The sequence below is a fragment of the Anomaloglossus baeobatrachus genome, chromosome 10, assembly GCF_048569485.1.
Source record: "Anomaloglossus baeobatrachus isolate aAnoBae1 chromosome 10, aAnoBae1.hap1, whole genome shotgun sequence".
NCBI lineage: Eukaryota > Metazoa > Chordata > Amphibia > Anura > Aromobatidae > Anomaloglossus > Anomaloglossus baeobatrachus.
The window spans coordinates 108427281-108447150 of record NC_134362.1 but is presented as its reverse complement, the minus strand read 5'-3'; the positions used below and the strand labels follow the sequence as shown (position 1 = coordinate 108447150).

Sequence of the window (19870 nt, the reverse complement as noted above, 5' to 3'; positions counted from 1 at the left end):
AGAGCGGTTTAGATAATTTTATTTACGTGTGAGGTTAACTGATCCTTGGAAGGTGTATTGTTACATATGTTTCTAGAATCAAGTGGTGTGAAGGTATATAAGTAGTCTCAATTTTCTGCTGGGATTGTGTATACCAGTGGGTATTAGGAATGTATTGGAAAGCGGAATCTGGACGCTGGCGCTGCTATTCTGTTGGGAGGGGGCAAGTGAACAGCTGAGCGATTTTCTGTTTTCTGCCCTCTGTGAGAAGTCAGCTCTGAGGATTGTTTGGGTTTAACTCTAGTTTACGTTCGTTGCTGGAATACTTTGTAAAGAACCAGCATAGAGTACCCAACTGCACATCAGGTCTAAGTGGGTTAGAGAGCAATGTGGCCTTCCCACTTACATGGAGGTGGTCTAGTAGATGAGAGGACTATCACACCTGGTCCTTCCTGCTTTAGTCATCTGGTCTATTGGGTGAGAGAGGTGGTTTTTTTAACCCTTCCTAATACGCCCTGCAAGTGTAGCAGGTGAGAGTGAATGCTGATTTAGCCTTCCAGCTACAGTGGCAATTGCCTCATCCACAGGTTACGCTATTGCAGTACGTGGATGACCTTTTGCTCTGCTGTCCAGACCAGACGTCCTGCAAGGAAGCCACAATTTCTTTGCTGTGTTTTCTGGCAGAGAATGGTTGCAAAGTTTCATGTGAAAAATTACAGTGCTGTAAGCACAAGGTGACATTTTTGGGTCACTGTATCTCTGAAGGTACAAGACACCTGACTGAGGAGAGAAAACAAGCAGTTTAAAATCTCTCCTTACCCAGGTCCCACCAGCAACTGCGCACGTTTTTGGGCTTAGTGTCATACTGCAGGCCTTGGATAAGGTCTGCCTCGCAAATGATGCAACCCCTCTATGATTGTCTGTCATCTGACCCCTTTGACCTCGCTCAGGAAGCTATTGATTCCTTTCATTCTCTTAAACTGCTCATTGTATTGGCCCCGGCCCTAGGTATTCCAAATTACGATCAACCATTTTTCTTGTTTTGCACGGAACAGGGAGGGCATGCGACAGCCGTCCTCACACAGCAACATGGTGACAAACAGAGACCAATAGCTTACTACTCAGCGCGATTGGACCCAGTTGTCAGAGGGTCTCCCACGTGTGTCCGTGCTGTAGCGGCTGCTGCAGTACTGCTAGGGAAAGCTTGCGAGATCACATTGACATTTTCCCTTAACAATTTACTCCCCGCATGACATCCATGCTATACTTGTGCAAGTCCAACCAAAACACCTGTCTATGGCCAGACAGCTCAGACTTGAATGTGCCCTTCTGATTCCTGAGTATGTCTCCCTCAAAAGATGTAATGTTCTGAATCCAGCCACTCTTTTGCCAGTAGATTCAGAAAAGGGGGAATTAGTGACAATGGTAGCAAGTGAGGATGGATACTTTGACATGACACACGAGCATGACTGCATAGAGCTGATGAGTCAGGAGACAGCAGGGTTTCCACATGTCTATGATACACCTATTACTAATGCAGATTTTGAGTTTTTTGTAGATGGCTCCAGATACCACCTGGATGGGAGATTCTACACTGGATATGCAGTAGTATCCTCACATGAGGTAATCCGAGCTGAACCACTCCCGCCGCACATGTCCGCGCAGGAGGCGGAGCTAACAGCGCTCATTGAGGCGTGTAGAGCAGGATCGGGTAGGAAAATTAATGCTTATTCAGACTCAAATTATGGATTTGGGATCTGTTATGATTTTGGCCCTATCTGGAGAAGTAGAGCTTTTCTTACGTCAGCTGGTAAGCCTATTAAAAATGCAGAATTGGTAAAACGGTTAATGGAGGCACTAATGTTACCAGTCCAGGTTGGCAGGTGAAAGCACACACAAAAGGTGACTCACTGGAGGTATCGGGCAACAGAAGGGCGGATGCGGCTGCGAAAGCAGCGGCAAAGAGGCCTAGGTATCAGAGGATAGTGGCAGGGAGCCAGCAAGTCCCAGCCACAGTGAGTCTGGATGTCCTGAAATCCCTCCAGAATCAGGCTGGCCAAACAGAGAAGGAACACTTGGGGAAAATGGGAGCTGGGCTGAACTCGAATGGAGTATGGGAAAGTAAGGATAGGTTGTGTTTACCAAGGTCCCTGTTCCCTATGATGGCACAAGCAACACATGGCCCCACTCACGCCTCAAAAAGTCACATGTGTAACCAGGTGAATGTCTTCTGGATCGCTCCTGGCTTCAGTTACGTAGCCTCCAAACACGTACAATCCTGCATTATCTGCGCACAACACAACCCAGGTAAAACAGTAAAAGTCCCTAAGAAAACAACACCCAGACCGCTCTACCCGTTTCAATGACTGCAAATAGACTACATACAACTACCCAAGGTAGGAGTGTATGAATACGTCCTGGTATGTGTAGATCTCTTCTCAGGATGGGATGAGGCCTATCCAGTAAAATGTGCAAATGCTAAAACAACTGCAGTAAACTGATGAAGGAACTAGTCTGTAGGTATGACATCCCAGAAGCCATAGAAAGTGACAGGGGTACACACTTCACTGGAGAAATAATGTGGGACATTATGCAGGCCCTGGGAATAGAGCAGGCATTCCATACCCCTTATCATCCACAGAGCAGTGGAAAAGTAGAGGGATTAAATGGGACACTTAAACTAAAAATTCAAAAGGCCATGGCAGAGACAGGAAAGAATTGGGTAGAGTGCTTATCCCTGGCACTCTTTTCAGTCAGACACACTCCAAATAGAAAGACAGGCTTGTCTCCTTTTGAAGTCCTGTTTGGTAGTGCCCCAAAAACAGGTCTGTACTTTCCACAAGTGTTACAGATGCAACACGGCACTATGACAGCCAATGTCCAGGCCTTACAGGAAAGACTTAATGTGGTGCATAAACATGTCTTTTCATCCATTCCAGATCCCAATGCAAGTGCAGATGTGCATCAGCTGAATCCAGGTGATTGGGTGGTCATGCGCAGACACGTGAGAAGGAGCCTAGATCCATGCTTTGATGGCCCATTCCAAGTCCAGCTGACCACATCCACCTCAGTGAAACTTGAAGGAAAACCCACCTGGATTCACGCCAGTCACTGTAAAAAGGTCACTCCACCGGCAAAATGATAGTTTTGCTAATTATCCTGCTAGGTGTAGCAGGGTTGCTGCACCAAAGACACTGACCGAACTTTTAAATACGGACTGGGATAATAAACTCATTCGCCACCATATTTCTCTTACTGAGGACATGAAAGGAGAAAAGCCAAAAGACTGTTGGATCTGCACACACAGTCCTATTTCTTCAAAGACTATGCCTTATTTAGCCTTACCTCTGGAACCACAGGAGGTATTGGTACCAGACTGTATACACAATGAAACCTGGACTCAATCTAGATTTTTGGGAGAAGATGTACCTCGTGATGTATCTGCTACATTGACTATAGTTGGATGGGTCACTAAACCCTGGTTCCAGCTAAATATCACACGGCCCGATGGATACTCGTGGTGGATGAAATACGATTCAGACAAGGGCATAATTGCCAAAATAAAGACTAAGATTCCTCATTCGGGCTCCATTCCCCATGATGGATTATGGTTCAGTCTTCAATACAATGGTGTTGGAAATTGTGGAAAAGACAATAACTGTTTCTATATACATACACATGACTTAACCAAGGACAATGAGACAGTATATCAGAAGGGTATTGAGGGCTGTACATCATCATTTATTAGACGGACTTTTAGGAGGGAGCGGGGTAGCTGTATCTCGGGTATGACCGGAAAACAAATGAACAATACGTGGTGTGCTCATAAAGTCATGAAGGGGCTTCTGAATCTGCTTTATTGTGTACAAAGTCAAACTCACTTTTGTATTTTCCCAGAGGGAGTGTTTTTGGTTTGTGGGAATCGTGCTCACAAGTGGGTGAGCCCTGACATGAGAGGGGTTTGCACACTTGCCAGACTAACACCAGCCACTTTCATAGTTCTTCATAGTAAAGTAGATGTAGCAGCTGTCCCAATTCATACCTTGTATAAACGAGCACCAGATAATACACCCCGGCCAAATGGTAGGCCTCATGTAGTAGAATTGGGAAAAGCAAATAAGGTATTTAGTGCTATTTTCATACACCCTTTCTTAATGCAAATGTGGGACAAGCTAGTAGAGTCCACTGACTACCTGGATGATCAAATTTTTCGGGTTCTTGAGATTCTTAATGCTACCAATGCTATACAAAAACAATTAATTGTAGTCACTAACCAGCATATCCCTTAGTGCTAGACTTTGTGACAGCAAAAGAGCGGAATGTGTCAAATAATTGGTCCTGCCTGTTGCCATTACATTGACCCTGCAGGCAACCTCCAGGTTAGAGCAGATATACAGAAAACAAGTGAACTTAGGGATAAATGGTTAAAAGAGCACGATGCCAACAAGGACTCCTGGTGGGGAAATACATTTTCTCTTATGAATCCAGCCAATTGGTTTAAGGGCCTAGCAGGTTGGGTTTCTGGCATTATACAAACCTGTATGCAAATATTGTTGTTCTGTCTATTGCTTTATATAGCTGTAAAAGCATAGATATATGCATTACCTAAACTACTGAATAATGTATGTGCTAAGAGTTCCAGTATTGAACCCTCTGTAGTTTACTACGGACCCCAAATGGCCTCTGCTGACTGGGAGTAGGTGTCCACACTGAGGGTGGATGGGTGAAGTGGTAGGTAGACCCCTCATGGGTACTAGGCCCATGAGCCAGCAGCTCCTGTTTGGACGCCTACTGACCCTGTAGTGAAGGTTATGCCATTTACAAAAGGGGGAAATTGATATAGAAGGGTTAATAGTTTCTCTATTTCTTTATTAAAGATATTTTATTGTTCCATTAGTAAGTATATCTGGTGGTAGTTCATAGTCATTATGGAGCCTTCGGAATTAGAGACAAGCTCAAGGATTATTATTGTCTCTAAATGTTCTTCTTATTTTCTTCTTATCTCATATGCATGACTCTACATTTTTGTTTTGCTAAAACTTAAAGGTCATATGAGCAACTTGTAAAGTCCAGCTAGAAGCCTTTTTTGCAATATCACATTGATCTGTAAATGGTATAAATAAACTGTACCTTAGCTGAATAAACAGAAAATTGATCATGCTCACATGAATGCAGGTCTTTTCTCCGAGCGCTCGATCTTGATTAGGTCTGAAGAGGCCTAATTCAGAGGACCTCACTGGTGATCCCATAAGCTGACTTGTGACAAAACAGAACAGCTACAACAGAACCGAGTGTCCAGAGTAATTATCCTGTACCCCATGTGGCTTATCCTGTACAGAGTATCAAGCATCAGTATCCTGTAACCCCAGTCACAGTGTCAGTATCCTGTACCCCCAGTGTCAGTCTCATTACCCTGTACCCCCAGTGTCATTATCCTGTACCCCCTGTGTCATTATCCTGTATCCCTAGTGTCAGTATGCGATCTGACATATTAGCAGACGCATATTTGCCCTAATAGCTGCTCCCTACCCATCCCTGTGCTCTAAATTTATGTAATATGAAAGTAATAAAAAACGTTTTATTACTTTCATATTTCCTATGTAGATTACAGAGCTGCTGGCCCCATGGGCGGCGCCTTGCCCCATGGGCATCTGCATACTTTCCATAGTACCACGCCCCTGTGGGCGTGATACCATGGAGTCACATGAGTGACGCCCCGTCGCTCATTCTATCCTGCGCACGTTTATACTTACCATTGTGGCAGGCTTCTCTTTCGGGTTCTCCTTGTCAGTTTCAGACGCGCAAGGCGCATGCGCAGTGCGCGTCTGAAGCCAGCGAGTGAATCCTTCTCAATCTAAGCCGCCGGTGCCTGAAAGCACCCCCCCGCTCATCGCCTCAGAGAGATGCGTACCAGCAAATATTTTTTTACAAAAAAAGCACTGGGCTTAAGTGACCATTGTCTACAGATATTGACAGGTCTGTATTGTTAATGTATGATACAAGAAATGGCTATGAAATTGTCTTTTTTTTTTTTTTTGAAGGAGTTAAAGAAACTGTCTTCTGACTTTCTGAACTATAAAGTGACTTTCAAGCAAAGAGCAAAAGAGGACAACATCAGTATTTCTGAGCAGTACGTGAAAGAACTGAAAGAAAGACTTCAAACGGTATGAATAAATATGTTCTGTAGCTCTCCAGAATTTAAGGCATCCAGTGTGATGTGATATTAGAACATACAGTATTTCTAATACCTCTTGTTACTAACTGATTGCATCCTTTATGTTAGTGTATCTGCTTATGTTACAATGGTGTCTGCACAGTGAAATGGTTCTGGTGATTGTTGGATGTTTAAAGTGTCCCTTTCATGTTGAAAAATAAAAAATGAACCTCTCTTTTCCCAGAAACGTTTTTGCCAAGTACATTCCCTATGTTCTTAAGCTCATGTTAGCTAAAGAAAAACGTTTTAGCCAAAGAAGTTCGTCTGCTGGATTTAAATTCCATTTCTCTCAAAGAACATTTTAGATTTCTTTCAGTAAACCAATCAGTATTTCTAAATGTAGAATGATACCTGTTAATATTTAGGTTTCCGCAGTTTGTACAAGTAAATTCCCTGAATAGGAAGCGGATGTGCAGTACCCAGACGAGTTCATTTATCAGAGGACGGAGCAGCTCCAGAAGTGAGCATTTCTGGCTGCCTGCTGCCACCGCTGGCATCGGGAACAGCTGATCAGAGGGGATGCAGAGTGTCGGGCCCTGTCCAGACAGACATTGATGACCTATCCGATGTAATGTTTAGGTAGTGGATAACCTCTTTAAGTATAGTAATCTGGAGATAGGATAATAGTGACAATCAGCAGATTCGGAAGTAATGCGACAGCCACGCAGAAACTCAGTAAGTATAAGGGGTACTTCACACACAGCGAGATCGCTACTGAGATCGCTGCTGAGTCACGTTTTTTGTGACCTCATTAGCGATCTCGCTGTGTGTGACACTGAGCAGCGATCTGGCCCCTGCTGTGAGATCGCTGCTCGTTACACACAGTGCTGGTTCATTTTTTTATTGTTGTTCTCCCGCTGATAAGCACACATCGCTGTGTGTGACAGCGAGAGAGCAACAATCCTGAATGTGAAGGGAGCAGGAGCCGGCGTCTGACAGCCTGCGGTAAGCTGTAACCAAGGTAAACATCGGGTAACCAAGGTGGTTACCCGATATTTACCTTCGTTACCAGCCTCCGCAGCTCTCACGCTGCCAGTGCTGGCTCCTGCTCCCTGCACACGCTAAGTTAAGCGGTGTGAGCTGGTAACTTAGGTAAACATCGGGTAACCATACCCGATGTTTACCTTAGTTACCAGTGTCCGCAGCTTCCAGACGCCAGCTCCGTGCAAGCGCAGCGTCGCTTGCACGTCGATGCTGGCTGGGGGCTGGTCACTGGTCGCTGGTGAGATCTGCCTGTTTGACAGCTCACCAGCGACCAAATAGCGATGCAGCAGCGATCCTGACCAGGTCAGATCGCTGGTCGGATCGCTGCTGCATCGCTAAAGTGTGAAGGTACCCTAATTGTCTTGCTATAATCCCTGTATTGCTTCCTTTTGCAGCCCCCTACTAACATCATTTTCAAACACTTAAATTCAGGTCCCTTAGACTTATATGGGATTCGGCATCAGCGGTCAAGTTCGGGTCAAGTTCGTTCCCGAACTGGACTTTTTTTTTTCTTCTTTCTAAATCCGGCCAGACCAGCCTAACTGAAACATCTGCAGGTTCGCCCATCTCTAGTAACTACAACCCTTCATTTCAGACAGGAGAATCACTTTAACATTGACATCTGTCATTTATACTTTCACAGGAAACAGAAATAAACAAAAAACTCATGGAAGTAAATGCCAATATGAAAGAAGGAAAGCAGGTAAAACCTTGTCAGTTTTATGTTTTCTACGAGGTGAAAAACTAGCTTTTTTCCTTTTTAGTGCAAGATCTATCGGCCTTGTCACATTTTATAAAACAATCTTGATTTAAAGGGAATCTGTCACCAGGTTTTTGCTACTGTAGGCAAAGAGATTCTGAAACTAACCACATATATCTTAGATTACTTCATGCAGCCATTCTGACTTTATCTCAGAATTCAGTGTAACAGAGCTGGGAGCTGTCCCCACCCACACCAGGCTCTCAGCAGATTGACTGAGGTGTCTGTGGCGCCCTGAACAAGCCAGGTCGTCACAGAACTACACCAACACACCCCACACCCCGGTTAGGCACACCAAAGCCAAACACAAAATCCTTGTTGCCTTCCTCCAGGGGCTGATGTCCACACCAGGGGGTGGGCCAGGCGGTTGGTCCCGCCCACCGAGGAGTTCACAGTCCTGGAGGAGGGAAAAGGAAGCTGATCAGTTTTTGAAGTTTGAGAAGTGAGGAAGTAAAGTGGTAGAGGAGCAGTCTGAAGGCGGTCCGGGTGTGTGGCCCGGACGGAACAGCAAGGTTGGCAGACGGTGGTGACCGTCTGCAGGAGAAACTTATTGGAGCAAACCATAAGGACCGTGGACGGGCGGTGGCCCGGCGGTACCAGATCGGCAAGCAAAGAGAAGCCAGCACCATCCGGCAGGGCTTACGGACCCTCGACAAGGCTAGGAGTCGCCGTTGAATTTGTCAAATCCGTTAGCGAAGGGAACCTCCGGGGTTTCCCAGCAGTCAAATCCCGATTGAAGGCAACCGCTCAAACCGTAGAGGGAAACACAGTCACCGCCAAGGCTACAGTTCCCAGGGCCAGAGCCTGCGGGCAAAAGGGGCTCCCTCAGCCTCCATCCAAGCTGGGGAGTGGGTTACCGGTGGGAAGCCATTGGAACCGTAACACAACACAGGTGCAGGGAAAGGCAGTCACCATCAACCTGCTGGGAGGAGAAACACCGCAGCCGTCTGTGGGACCCGTCCATCCAGCCGTTTGTTTTACCGGAGACTTTGCATTCATCATTGGCTGAGTGAGTACCACCGTGCCGTGCGGCACAGCGCTGCCCCCACGACCCTGCACCTCACCAGGCCCCGTAACCCACCTGCCATACATCCCTACCTCCCTCACCGGGCCCCGGGACAACCAACCCCTACCCACGGAGGGGAGAACCAACATCCAAGCTGCTCCCTGTCATCGCTCCCGGGATCCCCGTCTAGAGCAGCGGTGGTGTCACAACCTCACCACAACCGTGGGTGGCGTCACGGACAATATCCCTAAACCAAACAAACCCCCTTTCACTCACGGGTGAGGAGCGCCGCTCGAGTCCCCGGGATCCGTCCCACCGCTCGAGCCACCACCGAGCAGCAGCAGCCGGACCCGAGCAGTGGGTGAGCGCAGCTTCCCCTCCTCCGCCCGAGACAACTTGGCATCACGAACAGGATCTTACCGCTCTGCCATCTGGTAGAGGTGCGCCTTGTGACCGCCGGAGGTGTCCGGCCGAAAATTTGGAGAAGCCGCCATTTTGGGCGCGAAAAATCCCCACTCGAGCGTCTTCCCGAGGAGGAGAAGAGAGCTAAAACCCCGCCCCGATAGAGGAGGAGCCGGAAAAAGACTAAGGGGGACGGAAACAAGATGTCTGCGCCCGACAAAGCCGCTGGAGGAGCGGCGGTCGCAGTCACAGAGGCACCCGCGGATGGGAATGGGCCCGCCCAGGTCCCGGCCGCACTGGCCCAGGTGCCGTTCGCCTTGCCCTATGTGCCCGGAGCTACCTGGCTGCCGCAGTACGATGGGAAACCTGATGCGTTGCAGGTCTTCCGAAAGAAGCTTAGCCCGCTACTGGAATTGTACCCCCTAACTGATAAGCAACATGCAGCAGTAGTGCTGGGGCAGCTAACTGGTGCGGCTGAGCAGGAGGTGGGGACCTGGGCCGAGGGGGACCGGTCCTCTGCAGCCACCATCTTTGAAAAGCTACAGACTGCCTTTGAGACCCGTACCGAAGCCGAGTTGCGGATGCAGTTTTACCAATGCCGGCAACGGCCCACGGATAGTATTCGGGACTACGCCTTGGGTCTGCAAACTGCCCTCCGCACACTGAAGCGGGTAGACCCCATCAACGATGCGGACAGCAACAATATGCTAGTGGAACAGTTTGTACAGAGGATGAGGTCCTCGGAGGACCGCAAGCAACTTCGGCTCTGGGCCCTGGAACACCCTGATGTGGGCTTTGCCGTGTTAAAGGAACGGGCCATTAAAGCGCTGCAGCCCCCAGCATCGGAAGTCCCTGAGGCAGCCCCATGGCCAGCTGAGACGGCTCCCGTCGTGGTGGCCCCTGCCCTCCCAACACCTCCGATACCTGCAACCCCAAGCGGCATGATGGAGGAACTGGCTGCCCAAGTCCGCCGCATGGATGGGGACCTTGCCAAGATCCTTGCCGCACTCCAGCCTCCGACCAGGTCCCAGCCCCCAGCGAAGATACAGCTCGCCGACAGCCCCGAGGACGTCCCCTGGATGCAGCGGAGAAGGGCCAATGACTCACGGTATGGACCCCCGATTTGTTACAGGTGCAGCAAGCCCGGCCACTACTCCCGACGGTGTCCGTTAAACGAGCAACCCCTGGGGCCACGGGCCAATCCTCAGGAGTAGAACCCCATGGCCCCCCAGACTGGCGGGACCGGTACATTGGAGCCCGACCCATCATCCCCGTGGCAGTGGACGGTATCCCGCTGATGGCTCTCCTGGACACTGGATCACAGGTAACCACCATACCATACACACTGTATCAACGGTATTGGGGAAAAGACGAACTGGCCCCCCCAGACGCCAGTATGACACTGATTGCCGCTGATGGACTCCCATTGACCCAAGTAGGGTACAAACAAGTGGCCATGTCCGTGGGACGAGCTGAACTGCAGCACCAGGTTATGATTGTGATAATGAATGAACCCAGTGATCATAACCCGAAGGTAGTGCTAGGGACTATTGTGATGGAGCACTGTATGAGTGACGTGCTGACCGTACTGCAGCAGCTGGCCGCCACAGCGGTGGGGAGCCGACAGAGAGCTGTGCAGCGTGAGATCCGGGCCCTGATGTATCGCCAGCATGTGAACTCGACAGAAGGTAGATTGGAGGAGTGAGAGTGCCCCTTTGATTGTGCCTCCCAGGAGTGAGATGATGATTTGGTGTAGGGCAGCGGTCGGGCCCCAGGGGTGTGACTACCCCGCCATGATAGAGCCCATGCCCTCCGAACACTGGCCCACAGTAATGGCCGCCCGAGGGGTGGTAGACGTAAAGAAGGGGAGAGTGCCCGTGAGGGTGCTGAACTGCGGGGAGGAAGAGGTCAGTCTTCCCCGGTACGCTACCCTTGCCAAGTTGCTCACTCTAGATCCCCACACCATCCACGAGGCCGTTCCCCCAATCTCACCGCCTACTGCCAGCACTCACCCATCCCAGGGGGAGTTAGACGAGTGGTGCCGAGAGCTACACGTAGGCACTGACGATACCCCTACACATCACAAAGAGGGGGTATACCGGGTGGTACGGGAGTATGAGCGAGTTTTTAGCAAACATCCTCTAGATTTTGGGCAGATTAAAGGGGTCCAACACCACATCCCCACCGGTGAACACCTCCCTATTAAAGAGAGGTACAGTCCTATTCCCCCTGCACACTACCAATGAGCCAAGGACATGTTGAGGAACATGAAGGAAGCAGGGGTTATTAGGGACAATTGTAGTCCCTGGGCCGCCATGTTGGTGCTGGTTAAGAAGAAGGATGGCACCATGCGGATGTGTGTGGATTACCGGAAGATTAACCAGATAACGCATAATGACGCTTACCCTCTGCCCCGCATTGAAGAGTCCCTAGCTGCGTTGAGAACCGCTAACTACTTTTCCACCCTCGACCTCACCAGCAGGTACTGGCAGGTGGCTGTGGCGCCAGAAGACCGAGAGAAGACTGCATTCGCCACTCCTATGGGACTCTGCGAGTTCAACAGCATGCCATTCGGGCTGTGCAATGCCCCCGGGACCTTCCAACGGCTGATGGAATGCTGTCTAGGACACCTAAATTTCGAGACCATCTTGCTGTACTTGGATGATGTGATTGTGTACTCACAAACGTATGAAGCCCACCTGGAGCACCTAGCCGAGGTGTTCGCGTCCCTTGCTAAGTATGGGATGAAGCTGAAGCCCTCCAAGTGTCATCTGCTGAAGCCCAAAGTGCAGTACCTTGGACATGTGGTGGGTGCGGAGGGTGTCGCCCCCGACCCCGAGAAAATCACCGCAATCCAGGACTGGCCGAGGCCGACCACGGTGAGGGAAGTGAGGCAGTTCCTGGGCCTGGTGGGGTATTACCGCCGCTTCATCAAAGGGTACACGAAGATGGCTGCCCCCATACAAGACCTCCTCGTGGGACAGACCAAAGGTGGTAGACCCCTAGGAGCCCCACTGGTGTGGGAAGAAAGGCATGAGGAATCCTTCCGCAAGCTGAGAGCAGCCCTGACCGGAGAGGAAATCCTAGCGTACCCTGATTACAACCACCCATTCATCCTCTACACCGATGCCAGCAATGTGGGCTTGGGGGTAGTCCTATCCCAGGTCCAAGACGGGAAGGAGAAGGTGATTGCTTATGCTAGCCGAAAGCTCCGACCGACTGAGAGGAACCCTGAGAACTACAGCTCTTTCAAGCTTGAGCTCCTGGCACTGGTGTGGGCTATCACCGAGCGGTTTCGCCATTACTTGGCAGCGGCTAAATTCACCGCTTTCACGGACAATAACCCGCTGACCCACCTGGACACAGCCAAGCTGGGCTCGTTGGAGCAGCGGTGGGTGGCCAGGCTAGCCAACTACTATTTCACCATCAAGTACAGGGCCGGCCGTGCCAACGTTAATGCCGATGCACTCTCTCGGATGCCCCACTGGTCGGAAGAGGGGCCCGAGGATGATGACCTCGAAGAGATTGAGTTACCTGCATTTCACCGGCCGTCCACCGAGAAGGTGCATGTCCATCAACAACGGGTGAACCTGGACCTGCTGCCCAGTCAGGAGTGGCAGGAAGCTCAGGACCAGGCACCCGCTGTCCGCCTGGTCAAGACCCTGGTGGAACAGGGCGCTGCTGGGATAGACCCTGCCGCCCCTGCCAAAGCCCAACGCCTGTGGCGAGAATGGACCCGGCTGTATCTACACCAGGGGAAGTTGTATCGTGAGCTGATTAATCCGAAGACCCATGACAAGATCCGCCAGCTGGTGATTCCCCAAGCTAACGTGCCCACCGTCCTGCAAGCGTACCATGATGGTGCTGGGCACTTCGGGTGGAAGAAACTGGAGATGTTGTTAAGAGAGTGGTTCTATTGGAGTGGAATGCCGGAATCTGTGGAGGCCTGGTGCCGAGAATGTGGCCCTTGTGCACTAAGAAGGAAAAACGAGGCCAGCCAGAAGGCACCCCTACACCCGATCATTACGCATCAACCGCTGGAGCTGGTTGCCCTGGACCATGTAAAGCTCACCCCCAGCCGAAGTGGGTACACCTACGCTCTAACTATTGTGGACCACTACTCAAGGTTCATGGTGGTTGTCCCAGTCAAAGACCTAACCGGCCGTACCGCCGCTAGAGCGTTCCAGGTTTATTTCTGCCGACCACATGGGTACCCTGAGAAGGTGCTTACCGATCAAGGTCCGGCCTTTGAAGCGGAGGTATTCCAAGAATTCTGCCAGTTGTACGGCTGCAAGAAAATCCGGACCACGGCGTACCATGCCCAAACCAATGGCATGTGTGAAAAGATGAACCACCTGGTCCTGGGCCTCCTTAAGATGTTGCCGCTAGAAGAACGGAACCTGTGGCCGAAGAAGCTACCTGACTTGGTCGATATGTATAACAACATCCCTTCCAGCTCGACGAAATGCACTCCAGCATACCTGATGAGGGCTCGCCCCGGCAGGCTACCAGTGGATTTAGAAATGGGGTTGGAAGCCCCGGAAGCGCTCCCTTCGACAGCTGAATGGGACACTCGGTGGAGGGTGCAGTACTGACAGATCCAGGAATATGTTGAAAAGAACTTGTGTCGGAGTCGGGGACAACAGGACCAGAGCTTCAACAAGAAGGTGTCTGCTGGTCCCTTCCAGCCTGGAGATATAGTGCTGAAGCGAAAAAGAAAGACCCACAAGCTGGATGATCAATGGGAACAAACCCCGTATGTAATACAGCCCACAGGATGGGAGAATGGGAAGGCTTACCAGATCAGCCGTGACCAAGGAGGAACTTTGGCCATGGTTTCCCGAGACCATCTAAAGAGGTGCCCACCAGCGTTGAGGGTAGCGGCTGAAACTCCAGTTCCCAGACCGGCGGAGAAAGAAAAGGAGGTAATCCATACCATGATGGGTGATTTTCCGGCAGACTGGCCTACGCAGAACGGTGCGGTGATTCTTCCAGTGATACTGTTCCCGCAACCCGTGGATGAGGAAGTAATGGAAGTGATCAACCATGAGCCAGTGCCCAAGGATGAACCTGTACCCAGCTCCCCTACACCTCCGCCTGTCCCATATGATAGCGGGGAGGAGGAACTGGTTGTTACCCCTGCCCCATTGCCTGTCACCACTGATACCGGGCCCCGAAGGTCCACTCGTCCCAACCTAGGTAGACCCCCACTTAGGTACAGGGAAACTACTCTTTAGAGGGGGGCTTTGTATGTTGGTAGTACCGTCAAGTTTGAGAATGATAAGTAAAGAATGATCAACCGAAAGTTTATCTGATTAACAACCGTGATTGAACCGGTCATTGCCGGCAACTGTTGTCCCCGTGGGGACTGTCTGCAATCCTTGCGTAAGGAACTGCTTACGGACAAGCCCGAGAACTAGCAGGGCAACCACGAACTTGTGGTATGTAAATAAAAATGTTTGGCTTGATACCGTGACCGCCTCCGGAGAGGCTGATTTGGAGGATGGGCCTGGAGGAAAGTGATGGCCCAGGCCCGCCACTACCGTAACTGGTGGCGATCCTCCGGGGGTTCAGGGGTCCCCATGGACGTGGGTCCCCTGAAAGGGACAGAACCCGCTCGGGCAACTTGGTGCTGGACTGGGGTCAAGGGGTGCTGCCCATTTGCTTAAGGGCAGCATCAGGGCCAGGTTGCTTGGGTGGGAGAAGAGCGGAAGCCGTACCGTTAATAAAGACAACCGTTTAGTAACGTTTAAGAAATGTGCCTCCCGATGTGGGAAGAATGAAAAATGCTTGTGTTTTAAATGTTTTTACCGTTTTATCTTTTACAGTTAAAATAAAACCGGTGATGGACGGGCAGCCCGCGGACGGTCTACATTTTACTAAGGGGTAATGTGGTGCTCTGGACAAACCAGGTCGTCACAGAACTACACCAACACACCCCACACCCCGGTTAGGCACACCAAAGCCAAACACAAAATCCTTGTTGCCTTCCTCCAGGGACTGATGTCCACACCAGGGGGTGCGCCAGGCGGTTGGTCCCGTCCACCGAGGAGTTCACAGTCCTGGAGGCGGGAAAAGGAAGCAGATCAGTTTTTGAAGTTTGAGAAGTGAGGAAGTAAAGTGGTAGAGGAGCAGTCTGAAGGCGGTCCGGGTGTGTGGCCCGGACGGAACAGCAACGTTGGCAGACGGTGGTGACCGTCTGCAGGAGAGGCTTATTGGAGCAAACCGTAAGGACTGTGGACAGGCGGTGGCCCGGCGGTACCGGAAGTGCAAGCAAAGAGAAGCCAGCACCATCCGGCAGGGCTTACGGACCCCGACAAGGCTAGGAGTCGCCGTTGAATTTGTCAAATCCGTTAGCGAAGGGAACCTCCAGGGTTTCCCAGCAGTCAAGTCCCAATTGAAGGTAACAGCTCAAACCGTAGAGGGAAACACAGTCACCGCCAAGGCAACAGTTCCCAGGGTCAGAGCCTGCGGGCAAAAGGGGCTCCCTCAGCCTCCATCCAAGCTGGGGAGCGGGTTACCGGTGGGAAGCCATTGGAACCGTAACACAACACAGGTGCAGGGAAAGGCAGTCACCATCAACCTGCCGGGAGGAGAAACACCGCAGCCGTCTGTGGGACCCGTCCATCCAGCCGTTTGTTTTACCAGAGACTTTGCATTCATCATTGGCTGAGTGAGTACCACCGTGCCGTGCGGCACAGCGCTGCCCCCGTGACCCGGCACTTTACCAGGCCCCGTAACCCGCCTGCCATACATCCCTACCTCCCTCACCGGGCCCCGGGACAACCAACCCCTACCCATGGAGGGGAGAACCAACATCCAAGCTGCTCCCTGTCATCGCTCCCGGGATCCCCATCCAGAGCATCGGTGGTGTCACAACCTCACCACAACTGTGGGTGGCGTCACGGACAATATCCCTAAACCAAACAAACCCCCTTTCACTCACGGGCGATGAGCGCCGCTCGAGTCCCCGGGATCCGGCCTACCGCTCAAGCCACCACCGAGCAGCAGCAGCAGCCGGACCCGAGCAGTGGGTGAGCGCAGCGTCCCCTCCTCCGCCCGCGACATGTCAGTCACACCAGGGCGTGTGCCAGTCTGCTCTGCACATGCAGAGGAGTCACACAAATGTTACTCAAAGAGCAATAAACCCTTTAGTGATGAGTAAACAACAGCTCACACAAAGATAAGAGAATCACAGATGTTTCTACTTTTTTAACCCCCACAACATGCTGTCCTCAGTTTACATTGCAAAATTCTGGTGACAGATTCTCTTCAAAGAAGATGGCAATAAAGAAACCAATTGCATCATTTAAACATGCAAGAATTTAAAAGTTGAATTTATTGAGGAGGAAATTTACCACTAGGAAATTACAAATGTGTATCATGTTCTTATTATGAAAATCATATTCGGAGAGAACTGTACAGAGTTACCATATGTGGTCTATATACACTCCTCAAAATTTAAATTGTAACACCAATTAGGACAAACCGTTAGATTATACAAATTGAGGAAGTAGCAGGTGCCGCTAAAATCTGCAAATGATCAAATTTTGTCTATCCCTTTAATGCCGACTCACGCCGCAAGCCCGCATGTTTCCCCACATATATTGGCTGATCTGATTGGAGATCTACCACAGCTGGTGACCATTGTCACTGTCAATCTCTGACATCCGGATTTTACACGCACCTGGAAGTACATCATTCCCCGCTCCCATCTCTGCTCCCTTGATGTCATTGCAGGGCGCCGATGGGTTGTTATGACAGCCAGGGGTCAGCTGATGACCTCTATGTATGTCATGACGATCTTCCTGTGAATGCCGGCTACGAGCCAGTGTGACGCCCTGGACTAGCCAGGTAGTCACATACATAACACCACACCCCCCCCACCCTAGACAGTTACAACAGTCAACCAAAAACCCTTGTTGCCTCCCTCCAGGGTCTGATGTCCACATCAGGGGGGGCGGAGCCAGGCAGTTGGCCCCACCCACCAAAGAGTTCACAGGCCTGGAGGCGGGAAAAACAGACAGATCAGTTTAGGAGGTGAAAGTGAGAGGAGTGAAACGTCTGCGTGTGCCCGGGTAGGAGCCCAGAGAGTAAAGGAGAGGGGTGTTCAAATTGCCGCGCCAACAGATCACTCGTTCAGATGATGGAGACCAATGTCACTTTATTTTCATATGGGTCTACGCGTTTCAGGAGCACCTGCTCCCTTCCTCAGGACCGTCAGGATAAAAACAACATCAAATCTGTCCCACTGTGACTAAAACCTTTTTCAAGAAGGTAGATTGTAATGGGTACATCAACTTCAACAGTAACCATTATGACAAATGGTTACTCAACATCCCTAAAAACCAATACCAGAGAGTAAGAAGGAACTGCACATCAGATAATGATTTTAAGGACCAAGCACTGATCCTGAAAGAAAGATTTATAAATAAAAAATACCCCTTGCCTGTTATTAAAAAAGCATATCAGATGAATAAGCAACAGGTTCGAGAGATCTCCTCCCTCTCAACCATATCTTTTAATGAAAAACCCACTCCCAATAATAAGTTCACGTCGAATTTTCTTACCACGTTCAGTTGTGATAGTGATGCTATCAGGGGGATACTAAAGAAACATTGGTCTATACTTCATAATGATCCTTTTCTTAAGAATATTCTACCCCCCCATCCCGGAATCACGTTCCGCAGGGCCCCCAACTTAAAGAACCAGTTGGCACCAAGTAGACTTAGGAGCCCCTCCAACACTATTAATATCAATCAACCCTTGGGAAGCTATAGATGTATGGCTAGAAACTGTTTATGCTGTAAATCGATTCAACATGGAAGGGTCAGTTTTGGGTCCGTTTCGGGGGATATTTTTTTCCCCATACAAGGACATCTCAACTGTCATTCAGATTACGTTATTTATTTGATCGAGTGTGACTGCAATAAGCGGTATGTGGGGAGGACGACCCAAGCCCTGCATAACAGAATTAATTCTCACCGGCATAACATCAGGGTGGGGTATATGTTGCATGGTTTATCCCGGCACACTACTGTATATCATAACAAAAAAATTGAGTTAAAAGTCACTCCAATCGAGCAGATACCCGCTCATAATCCCAATAGGATGGAGGTTCTTAACAAAAAAGAAACCTATTGGATCTACAAACTTAACACCTTAAAACCTCAGGGCCTCAATGAGGTAACTGATTTATTTAACTGACATCTGGTTATCATGTTTTTAAACTACATTTCTCTTATCTCTGGTTTCTATATTATATGGGAACCACCATTTTTTAGTCATTTTAGTCATTTTAACCCATACTTTCCCATCTTTGAGAATTTATTTATTTCCTGGTCATTTAGACATGGGTTATTTAGGTTTTTTTATGTGTTTCCTGTGTATATGTACATATATGTATGTGTGTATATATATATATATTTTTTTTTTATATATATATATATATTTTTTTATATGTACAATTTGTGACTTTATCCGCTCATATCATCGTCCTCTGTGGATCTTGGTCCATGTGTTTTATATATATACCTTCATTATGGGTGTATATGTGTGACATATATATATATATATATATGTATTAATCGGTACTTAGGGTTTACATTATCGTTTTATAATTCTTCATATGGACAATTAGATGTGGATATACATTTGTCCCATCACTCATGATTATATTTTAATTGGACCCGTTTTGTTCACTTTTATGGATGTTTTATTCATTTACTTATCCCTTTCCATTTGGCTTTATATGTCGGTTCACCTGAGTTTTTAAATACAATTTAATAATTGGTGTTCTCCTGTCCCCCTGGTTCTTTTCTTTTCCTTTGTTCCATTCCCTTATACCACTCCTGTTTTTGGTGCTCCTGGGATCTTGCTTTCCTCCCTCTTTTCTGCATAATCTGGTGTCTGTTCTATTTTCGGCCGCTACGCATGCGCTGTAGATTATTTTCCCACGGTCTTGAACTTGTCTGACCTGTCGGTTCTAGATACTTATCCTGGGCGCATGCTCAGACCGTTTTTTTCCCACGCTTTTGCCCTGTAATACACTATTATCAGGGGTGTTTGCCTATGAGCTACACTCGTGGTGGTTTCCATGGTCCCATTTTCTACACATTTTCACCATGTTTGTCTCATACTTGAGTCTCAATCAGCATCGTTTTTCACTTGAGTCACATTCTCCTGTGGTGGTGACAGAGTCTAATGCCGACGTTTCTCCACCTCTGTTCAAGCACTGCATGCATTTGATGGTTCTATGAGCCCATACTCCTTCGGGTTCTACACTATTTCACTTCACGTATATATTTTTTTCAGATTATGTGGTAATGTTATACATATATTTAGTTTATTCATTGGTCCTATATTTTTTTACACACATCCTGGTTTTGTTGAAACATGTAATTTGAATGATTCACATTTTATGGAGTTTTTTCTGATTGTATAAATTTGATGTTCTATATATATTTTTTTCTATGTAAAACGTCAGAGCTGACAACGTGGCACCCTTTTCCCGCCGGTTTTTTTC

At 49.0% G+C, this 19870-nt stretch overlaps 1 protein-coding gene across 1 annotated transcript in view; it reads left to right on the top strand.

Moving 5' to 3' along the window:
* The window catches only part of CCDC73 (coiled-coil domain containing 73), a 627966-nt gene that overhangs the window by 392122 nt on the left and 215974 nt on the right, over window positions 1-19870 (top strand). The window contains exons 4-5 of the mRNA XM_075325586.1: window positions 6021-6143; window positions 7821-7880. Coding sequence (XP_075181701.1) covers window positions 6021-6143; window positions 7821-7880 — 183 coding nt within the window. The remainder of the gene's footprint in view (window positions 1-6020; window positions 6144-7820; window positions 7881-19870) is intronic.